This window comes from Mycena indigotica, assembly GCF_014461135.1.
Source record: "Mycena indigotica strain 171206Taipei chromosome Unknown Mind.scaff0007, whole genome shotgun sequence".
Taxonomy (NCBI): Eukaryota; Fungi; Basidiomycota; class Agaricomycetes; order Agaricales; family Mycenaceae; genus Mycena; species Mycena indigotica.
In genome coordinates this window covers 3,372,789-3,382,934 of record NW_023503006.1, presented here as the reverse complement: position 1 = coordinate 3,382,934, position 10,146 = coordinate 3,372,789, and the positions used below count along the sequence as shown (strand labels likewise).

At 53.9% G+C, this 10,146-nt stretch overlaps 4 protein-coding genes across 4 annotated transcripts; 2 read left to right on the top strand and 2 right to left on the bottom strand.

The window, feature by feature from the left end:
* Positions 1-350: 350 nt before the first annotated feature.
* MIND_00881500 (BTB domain-containing protein) lies at positions 351-1,453 on the top strand (the record flags this gene model as incomplete). Its single annotated transcript, XM_037365470.1, has 3 exons — positions 351-664; positions 714-1,011; positions 1,064-1,453. The coding sequence occupies exons 1-3, from the start codon at positions 363-365 to the stop codon at positions 1,451-1,453; spliced, it is 990 nt and encodes a 329-aa protein (XP_037218712.1). The 5' UTR covers positions 351-362.
* Positions 1,454-2,511: 1,058 nt separating this feature from the next.
* MIND_00881400 (Glyco-hydro-cc domain-containing protein) lies at positions 2,512-3,510 on the bottom strand (the record flags this gene model as incomplete). Its single annotated transcript, XM_037365469.1, has 4 exons — positions 2,512-2,835; positions 2,885-3,004; positions 3,055-3,280; positions 3,329-3,510. 4 exons carry the CDS (start codon positions 3,508-3,510, stop codon positions 2,512-2,514), a joined length of 852 nt encoding a protein of 283 aa, XP_037218711.1.
* Positions 3,511-4,445: 935 nt separating this feature from the next.
* MIND_00881300 (Methyltranfer-dom domain-containing protein) lies at positions 4,446-6,104 on the top strand (the record flags this gene model as incomplete). Its single annotated transcript, XM_037365468.1, has 3 exons — positions 4,446-4,886; positions 4,936-5,401; positions 5,539-6,104. 3 exons carry the CDS (start codon positions 4,446-4,448, stop codon positions 6,102-6,104), a joined length of 1,473 nt encoding a protein of 490 aa, XP_037218710.1.
* Positions 6,105-8,727: 2,623 nt separating this feature from the next.
* On the bottom strand, positions 8,728-9,809 carry MIND_00881200 (Glyco-hydro-cc domain-containing protein; the record flags this gene model as incomplete). The annotated part of the gene is made up of 2 exons (XM_037365467.1): positions 9,445-9,809; positions 8,728-9,397 (listed from the first exon to the last, which is right to left on the bottom strand). Exons 1-2 carry the CDS (start codon positions 9,618-9,620, stop codon positions 8,728-8,730), a joined length of 846 nt encoding a protein of 281 aa, XP_037218709.1. The 5' UTR covers positions 9,621-9,809.
* Between the last annotated feature and the right edge of the window lie 337 nt (positions 9,810-10,146).

Genomic DNA, 10,146 nt, shown 5'->3' with positions numbered 1-10,146 from the left:
CTTCGTCCTCTCTTCGCTGGTGGTTCTGACGACATGGGGTTTTCTGACAAGCAGGTCCGTGACCGTCCGTCAGTGACCGTCCGCCGTGACGACGCCGTGGCGTGACTCTGATGTGGCGGCCTTCTAAGTAGGTGCTGAAAAGATAAGGTGTAGTTATTCTCCATCCGGATTGTCCCTCGCTGAGCTGAATGGATCTTTTGTGGCCGGCGGCACGCCGGCGGGCCTTGACTGAATGTGGTGGACGCGTGAACATGATAAGGCACATAATAAAATGACTACGGTGAGGTTCGAACTGCCAACGTGCGCGGCCCAGAACTTGCCGTTCACGTTTTGTCACTTCTGAGTCTTTGTCCCAAACGTCCATGTCGTCGGCACCGCCTGCAAAACGGCGGCGAACGGAGTCGGAAGATGAGGGCGACCAGCCCGTCATTGTGCGCTCGACGGAATACTGGTTTGACGATGGGAACGTCATCCTGCAAGTCCAGTCGACCCAGTTCCGGCTGACCCGGTCGTTTCTCGCGATGCACTCACCCGTTTTTCGCGACATGTTCTCGCTCCCGTTGCCTCCAGATGAGCCATTAGTCGAAGGCTGCCCCGTCGTTGATCTACCCGGGGACACGAGTCAGGACTGGACGTATCTTCTGCGTGCGATGTTCCCCCAAGAGTAAGCCATCTTTTTTAGAGCTCTCTTGACAATGAATACCGAGCTCTAGATGTTATAACCCCGCGCGTCCGCTCGTAGCGCCGATCTGCGCTATCTTGCGACTCAGCAAGAAGTACGACATGGCCGGGCTGCGGAGACACTGTCTGGGGCTCCTCAAGATGGAGTTCCCCACTAGTCTCGAGGACTTCGACAAGCAGACGCTTGTGTGGACCCACTTCAGCATCCCGGACACCGTGACAACGACCGTCGCATGTGTCGAAATCATCAATCTGGCGCGAGAGCTCGGGCTCTACTCGATTCTGCCCGGTGCCTTCTACAAGCTCCTCGATGACGAAGGGCACAAAGGGGTATGTGGCTTCGTCTGGAGGCGCGTTACTTTACTTACTCACGGCCCACCAGCTTCTTGGTGATGACTTGGCGAAGCTCAACGACAAGCAGGACGAGGTCGCGTGCCTGAAAGCATACGTCAAAATGTCGCAGACCTTCGCGGATGGGCCATTCAGCTGGCTTGGGGCGCAATCGAGCATATCGTGGGCCGGGTGTGCGACTGCGTCGCGCTGCGCGTCGTTTCGGAACAGTATCCTCATCCAAGTGTTGTTGGACCATGACCTTGTGGCGATGCAGCTGCAGCCGTGGGCCTCCGGCGCATGGGATAACACACAGTGCGCAAGCTGCCTGTCAAAGGCCAAAGCAAGCTTCGACGCGGCGCGCAAAGACGTTTGGGAGAAGCTGCCCTCGTATTTTGGCCTGGAAGACTGGGCGACGCTGCGGAAGATGGATTTCGAGTAATTGTCCTTCGAGCACTTGAATAAATATCTTGTCCTAGTTTTTTCTAGTATGAAATTTTTCTTAGTAATAATCAGGTAAAAAACTTGAAGTTTTTTTTTTCTGACATTTTTCAGGCAAAAGTTGTCAAAAAGGTTCAAATTTTGACTTAGAAAAAATTTATTTAAAAATTTCAAATTTTTGACCTAACTTTTCACAGGGAAAAAATTGTGGAAACAGCCCAGTGCACGCTGTACAAATGCCGATACTAAAATGTACAGTGACCTGAGTTATTTCAGTTTAAATTTGAGTTCAAGGTGAGTCTCCACAACAAAACTTGACACAAGGAGCAATAATTGACCATAATCACAATTAAACGGAAATAAGTATTCGTTGTGTCTGACGGAAAAGATTGTGGTTGTAACTATCAACACTGTCATTTTCCTGATGCAGGCGTCAGACCGAATTCGAATCGAGAATTTGAGTATGACTCACAACGACGACGGGCGCGATTTGACTAGGGGCACTTGGAACCGGTACAGACTTGTTCGCCCCCGACCCAGCGGCAGCTGCACTGCCGTTCGACGAGGACCCGGGCGTCATGTGTGACGGGGGCAGCGGCGGCGTGGGCGCTGGCCGCAGCGAGGAGCAGCAGGGCAAGGCGGATGAGTGGGGATTGCATGTTGAGAACGATGTGGTCTGTGCTTTACCGCTTTTCTGCGTTGGTTTTATAGGGCACGGAGGGACACAGCAATATCTGATGAAACCCCCGGCATCAGCGAAAACACATGGTGAAACCTTCCGACCATCCGCAGCAGCGATAATCCTACAGGTACCCTTGAGGTAGCCTTTCCCTAGCCTCGGCGTGAAACGGTTGCTGGTTAGTTATATGTCCTAAGGGGTGACGAAACCAGCCTGAGTGGGAGTGAGACTTGGCCCACTCCCACTAATCAGCACCAGCCAGTGCCAGTCCCACTCTCGATATTCGAGGGATATTCCGTGTTCAAGGGAGAAGACGTTCCATAAGATCCGGAGTCCAAATACCCAAAACATGAATTTAAAAAAATAATCAGATTGACCACTCAAGCCAGCATCAACTTGCCCACCGCACTGACCGAGCCGTCGTTATTGAACAGCGTCGAGCCGGTGCCCACAAACTTCGCGCCGTTCGCGTCGTTCTTGGCGAAGAGCGCGGGCGTGGTCGCGACAAAGGGGAAGTACATCGCGACAAACGACGCGCCGTCCAAGAACTTGAACGCGTCGCGGAAAAACGCGACCTGCGCTGCCTGCCCGCCCGCGGGGTTCTGCAGCGCAAACTCGGTCACGACGATCTGCTTGCCGGGGAACTGCGCGTGCGCTTTGTTGACGAAGTCTTTGAAGGCCTGCAGGTTCGGGCCGTAGTGGTGCTGGGGAGGATGGTGAGTATAGAATATGGAAGTAAGAAAGACGACACACAATGTTGATGTAGTCGAAGAAGCACTGGCCGTTGCAGGCGGCCACCATCTGCTGCAGCCAGTCGAGGCCCTGGCCGGGGTTGGTGGAGGACGTCACGGCGGGGAGCGCCTTCTTAATGGCCTGCATCGTTTGATTAGCAAAAATGAATCGATAGCAGTCTGCCCACGCACCAGAGGGTTGATGTTCTGCTTATACCACGCCGCCGCAGTCTGTGGGCTGATCCCGTTGATGTCGGGCTCGTTGAGCGTGAACAGCGTCGAGAATTTCAGCTGCTTCTGGCGCGCCTGGAGCTGCGAGATGGGCGACGACTGGCAGTCGAGGCAGCGCTGCATGCCGATAAAGTTGAGCCCGCCAGCGCCGTTTGAGGACGGCGGGGCGAAGGTCTCGTAGTCATAGCTATCCATATGTAAGTTTTCACTGGAATGAGTTAAATGGAGAACGCACATGAGGTTGACCGAGTTGGAGCTGTCCTTGAACTTGGCGGGGTTGAGTGGGGAATTGTAGAACGGCCAGCAGAGGCCGCGCTTGCCCGGGCCGCTGCGCGTCGCAAGCGACACCTCCACAGGCGCGGAGAACACAGAGGCAGAGAGGGCGAGGAGGACGGAGGACAGGAGAGTGAGCTGCATGCTTGATTGTCGGCCGGCCGAAAAAGAAGGTAGGTAGCGGTGAACGAGAGACGCGAAGGGGTCGTGAAAAAGCGAGATGGGGGCAGAAAGAAACAAGAAAAGAGTGCGCCGGCGCCGTGATGTCCTCCCGCTTTATATACCTGACCGACGCGGTGATTCGCGTGCTTCCCATCGCCTAACAGTTAACTGAATGCATGACGCGGATCGAGGCATCACCAGTACCCGCGATGAGGTATCAAGGAGCCCCCGATGGTGGTTTCATGCTAGCATCAGGTTTGTCAAAGCGGCGCGCAGAGCCGGTGGCTGAGAGCAAGTGTGAGGGCCGGAGTGACGATGATCGTCAGTCATGTTGTGACTCATCCTGCCAAACAACTTACCCTCAAATGCTCCTATTGCTGCGCACTGGCAGACCCAGTCGTGGCGCGCAGAGTATCCATATTGCAGCAAAATAAAAATCAGAATTCTATGCACAACCACAGTGACACCGTTCGACGCGGGGCGGTCTTTGCCATGATTTTCGGTGGATGAGTTGGAATTTTTTGGGTAGGCCAGGCTGAGGCTCTTACTTTCTGCGGAGTAGTGCGACTTTGGGAAGATAGCAAGTTGAACATGGACTCCGAGTAATTTAAGTACTTCAAAGTTTAACTTTGAGGATGGCGAATGCTGGCACTGGCAGGCAGCATCCAGTATGTCTGTAGATGCTCGCTCACTGGCCTCTGCCACGCAGCGTTCGCCGCATCGCTTGCTCATGGAGTCCGGACAACCTAATCTTTTTCGCGATCGTCGGTACCGGTTTGAGGGCAGTGGACATACACTGATAAAATATGGGCCTAATTCGGAGGTAGGATGGACATCGCCTGGGCCGAAAACCTTGAAAAAAGTACTGATAGGCCGAATGCACCGCCACGCAATCTTCTCTCTTCACCACCACGACGATGGACATGCCGCCCGAGGACCTGCGCACCGCGCTCGCGCCGGCACTTGCCCTGCTGCAGTCCCCGCTCGTGCAGACCCTGCTAGCGACGCACCCAAACGATTTGGGCAGCTGGACAGCAGCAGAGTCAGACCAAAAGGACGTATTCGGGGAGGAATGGTGGTGCGAATGGGTCAGCGGGCAAGACAACGAAGACAATGGCGGGCGAGGAGAGGACCTTTGGGAGGGCGTTTTGGAGTATTACATGTCCCAGTATCGCCGGCGTTCTGCCGACGACTACGAGGAAGAAGTTGGCAGCAACTCGAAAAACTTGAAGTTGCCGGAGCAAATCCGATCCCTTATCGACGACCTCGTACAGCTGGCCCTCCCACGGGCGTGTACGGTCGATGGGAGCGGAGTGGAAGTGGAGAGCACCGGTTTGTCGCCGAAGAAGTTGCATGAGGTGCGTCTCTAATCTCTGTCAATGCTGTAACCTAATGAAGACACAGTAGGTCCGCCAATGCATCGCCTATATGTCTACGCTACTCCCCAAGCTCTTCACCGCCAATGAAACACGAAGACTCCGTGTCGTTGATGTGGGCTCTGGCCAGGGCTACCTCACGCGCGCGCTCCAGACTTACCTCCAATCCGCCAACGTGGATGTGCAGCTTCTGGCGCTCGACTTCAACGAGGTGCAGACTGCAGGTGCGGCTAAGATGATGGCGCGGGACAAACGAGACGGTCAGATTGCACAGCGGACGATCTACATTAAACCGGACACACTATTGGCTGCGGTGGACGATTGGATTGGCGAAGATGAAGAGCAACCAGTGCTATTTGTCGCGCTGCATGCGTGTGGTTCGCTAACGCCCGACATCTTCCGCGCTGTCTTCGAGCAACGACGACGCCAATCATCTCGATGGAGGCCAGTCGGTGTGTTGGCGGTAGGCTGCTGTTACAACCTCCTCGCGCCAGGCGGTAAGTCTATTCATATATCGAACTTGGTGTCCTTTCTCTTTCAGGTCTTTTCGGTCTTTGGTGAGGTCCTTTTGATCTTCACTAAGGACTGAAAAGACCGGAAAGACTATTGTGTTATTTTACTGATCGACTCGCAGACTTTCCCCTCTCAACACATCTCCGCTCCCTCGCGCCAACCACCCTCCCCGGCTCCGCATACCACCTCGCAGCGCAGATCCCCGCAGAATGGGCACGCTCGCCCGCCGCCTGGGCCGACTCCAAGCTTGCGCTCCGCAAAGTCGTCTGGCGCGCCATTCTCGGCGGGCGGCTCGCCCATCGCGAAAACTTGCAGCAAGACACCCCGGGTGCACCGAGTGGGACGGGGGACAAGCCCGTTATGCGCCGACTGGGGCGGCTCAACAACGCGGTCTACGATACCTGGGAGACATTTACCGCCGCTGCCAGCGCCAAACTCGGCGTGCCGCTTGAAAGCGAGTTGGCGCCGGGGGAGAAGCGGCGGATGGCTGGGTTGGGCGCGCTGCATGTGCTGCGCTGCCTCGTGGGCCCGTTGGTGGAGAGCGTGATTGTGGCGGATCGAGTGGTGTGGGTCGCGGAGCAGCTGGAGGGAGAGATGGAGGTGGGAGCGGTGAACTTGTTTAACCAGGCGACGGGGAGCGGGCGGAATGTCGCGATCGCGGTGTGGCCCCGGCAGGGAGATAGATGAATTCTTTTACGGTAAAAGCTGTTCAAGCAGTCAAAAAGTTCAATAATGCATCATCAACCAAGCTGCCGACAACAAATTTCCTGATTCTGCTTGTGGGATGTTAATCTTGATGGTAGGCGCTTGGGCATGCCCAGTTCGTGGTCTGCATCCCGTCAATGCCCAACCCAGCCCAGCCCCATCAGCACAAGATGCATCTCTGGAGCGCACCGATCGCCGCGGTGCCGGGCCCTAAGCCATTGCGGTATGTTTACTTTTCGTTTTTCATGCGGCGCGATGACAAGCCGACGTTCGTGGCTCCCCGAGGGCCTGTGCACACGAGACCCACTGGCCATGGGCCATGGCACAAGTCGAGAATAATCGACGACACAGCCGGGTCATATCCGACGAGAAAACCGGGGCCATATTCCTGCTTTTGTTTTGATTGACCCGGGACCGACGCAGAAACTTGAAGGTATACTTAATAATGTCTTTTCCGCTGTGCTTGGGCGTCGTCAACTTGAATGTCAAGTCCAATAGTAGCTTTCTTGAGGCCCGAGGGGAAGCAATCTTACTGTGTAACAACTTGAACAACAACAACGAATGACCACCACCACCTGCGTTGAATCGCGCCTGATTCAAACTCGTGTCAAAACGAATCGGAACAATGTTGATTTGCGTCATTCGACATCTGCGCATACATGCCCAGTCGGTGATCTGCATCATGATCCCGCCAATGTCCAATCCAGCCCGACAGAGCATCAGTGTGACAGACTCGGACGAGAAGATGTGCCTCTGCAGCGCACCGTTCGCCGCGGTGCCGGGTCTTGGCATGATGCCAGCGTGTCCCATTTTTTTATCTTCCTGTCATCTGTGGCACCAACTTTTGAAACTGGCCGTAAGGCTCCAACTAATTACTATCCATATACACTCCAAGGCTGTATTGTATTGGGATATGGATAGTATTGAGTTATAACCCAATATATTGAGTATATAGTAGATAATATATTGTTTTAGAATATTATCTCATGTATTGTAATCCTGATCATTATTAACTATCTTAGTCTATCTAGCATAGTTCTGCCATATGCTGAGGACAATAATAATATCTTAGTTATAGTTCCTGAGGGTCTGAGAGCTGCAAAAAGATGATATTGAGTTTACCCAAGGCTTTGAATAGTCAAATATAATAGTAAAACAGTGAATACACAGATATCAGATCAAGAGAAAACTGAGGAATAAGATAAATGTCTTGCCAATAGTTGACTATAATTTTCTTCTTATAATACTTGCAGTATTTTAATTGTAATCAAATTTCCTTATATGGAAATTTTGAAGTTTAACCTAGAGTTATGATTATTATACTTTGGCTGTGCTATAAATTTCTATTGACAGCAATATAACTGAAAATTGAATATAACAATAAGATTGGTTGGTTGGGTCAGTGTCTGTAGGGTGCTGTGAGTTGAACGTGTTTCAAAACAGTTTCGAAACCGGTTTCAAAACACGTGTGAGTTTTGAAATCGGCCGGGGGTCAACCCGGTTTCGAAACCGACACGTGACTCCGGCGACCGGCCCATGGCTTCCCGGATACCTGCACCACCCCATCGGCAACGGATGCCATGGCCTCGCCGGCCAACTGAGGCCTCGCCGGCCAACTGAGGCCATCGCCGAGCCGTCGCTGACTTCCGCGGAGTTCCTGTCGCTAAGCTCAGTTGGCCTGGATTCGGACCGACTGGAACCATCGCCGGCTACGAGCGCCGGGTGGTCCGGCCCCGGTAAGCGGCCGGTTTCGAAACTGTTTCGAAATGGGGGGTGTTTCAAAACAGTTTTGAAACAGCTGTGAGTAATTCCTCAGGAATTACTCACAGCACCCTAAGTGTCTGAGTCAGTTTGAAGCTGTGGTGAAAGCAGCATTTGAGCTTTTAGTCAGATATCAGATATAGTCACAGAAAGTATAGTAACAAAGACTCAGAAAATGCCTCATCTGAGAGAATTTGAGTTTATAACACCTTGTATGACCCACATATACTGCCTATATAGGCCTCTGAGAAAACTCAATAGTATACAGTATATACTCTATACTACAAAATTTTTGCCACCCTGTATATTTGTATTGGGTTATAACCCAATATATTGAGTATTGTATTGTATTTGGTTGGAGCCTTAACTGGCCGGTACCATCACCACTACTACCTGCGTTGGATCGCGCCTGATTCAAACTTGTGTCAAAACGAACACTGTTGCTTCTAGTCATTCGACATCTGCATATTCGGTGAGTATCCCGCCAATGCCCAATCCAGCCCGACAGAGCATCAGTGCCAACAGACGAGAATATGTGCCTCTGCAACGCACCGTTCGCCGCGGTGGCGGGCCCTCAGGCTGGAATAAAGATGATCTACTTTTGCTTTTTCATGCGGCGGAATTCCAAGCCGACGTCGACAGAGTGGTTCAATTTAAGTTGCCCCAAGTTGTACCCACAGAGCACCCTCGGGAGATCACGGGAACGACCCACATCTCTGTTCGACACAGCGCTGGCTGGGTGACGGTCATAGGCAAATGTCGTTTGCTGCCTGCTTTTGTTTTGATTGACCGGCGCAGAAAGGTATAAAATTGGCCCAAGAAAAACAAAAAGTGGATCGTTACACTACTGGAACATCGCCTGGCCCGCCGCACTGATCGAGCCATCATCATTATACAGCGCCGAGCCCGTGCCGACAAAGGCCGCCCCGGCCGCATCGTTCTTCGCAAACAGCGACGGCGTGGTGGCCACGAAGGGGAAGTACATCTCCACAAACGGCGCGGCGTCCAAAAACTTGAACGCGTCGCGGTAAAAGGCCGCCTGCGCCGCCTGCCCACCCGCGGGATTCTGCAAAGCAAACTCGGTGACGACGATTTGTTTATCCGGGTGCTGGGAGTGGGCGAGGTTGACAAAGTCGGTGAATGCTTTCAGGTCTGGGCCGTAGTGGTGCAGGTTGATGTAGTCGAAGAAGCACTGCCCCGCACACGCGTCGAGCATCTGCTTCAGCCAGTCGAGCCCCTGGCCAGGATTGGTGGACGATGTGATGGCGGGCAGCGCCTTCTTGATCGCGAGCGGGTTGATGTTCTGCTTGTACCACGCCGCGGCGGTCTGCGGGGAGATGTTGTTGATGTCGGGCTCGTTGAGCGTGAAGAGTGTCGAGAAGCCGAGCTCCTTCTGGCGCGCCTGCAGCTGTGCGATCGGTGACGACTCGCAGTCGAGGCAGCGCTGCATCCCGATAAAGTTCAGCCCGCCGTTTCCGTTTGAGGACGGCGGGGGGAACGTCTCGTAGTCATAGCTGACGTAAATATGAGCAAGTAGTGAAGAGGAGTGGGTGGCACGCACATGAGGTTGACCGACCCGCCATCGTTGAACTTGGCGGGGTCGAGCGGGGCATTGTAGAATGGCCAGCAGAGGCCACGCTTGCCTGGCCCACCGCGGCGGCTGAATGGGTTCGGGAACGGGAGCGCGAGCGAGGAGGAGGCAACCGCGAGGATGACGGTGGCAATGGTGACTTTCATCGTGAGTGAGTTCTTCGTGCGTGTGGACTGGGGAGAGATGCGAGGTAGCGTAGTCGGCCGGCCGAAATAAACGAGGGGGGTGGGTGGTGGTGGTTGGGAGGAAAGAAAGAAAGGCTGAAGAAAGAAGAAAGAAAAGGCGCCGGCCAAAGAGCTTGGGTGAAGGAAGGGAAGAAAGAGCGGGAAGTTAGTCCGGCAGGCGCTTTATATAGACAGCGCCAAGCATGCGATGTGGGTCGATCGGATCACCCGTCCGCAGGGGGTGATCGTTTGGGCGATGGCCCCTTCCGCCAGCTTCTGTTCTTTTCTCTGGCTGAGCGCTGAGCGCCGACAAAGAGAACGAATGCTGCGATAACTCTCGGCGAGTCGGCGCTGCGTGGATACTATGAGCGTAAGCGTAAGCGTAACCAAAGCCCGACGTATGCTCGCTGGCAACTCGCTGGCAACCACACCCCTCCTCGCGCCCGTCCAAACTCCGGCGTCGCCACTGTCTCCATGAGGTGGCGTTGTCCCGTTGTCCGTTGTTCGT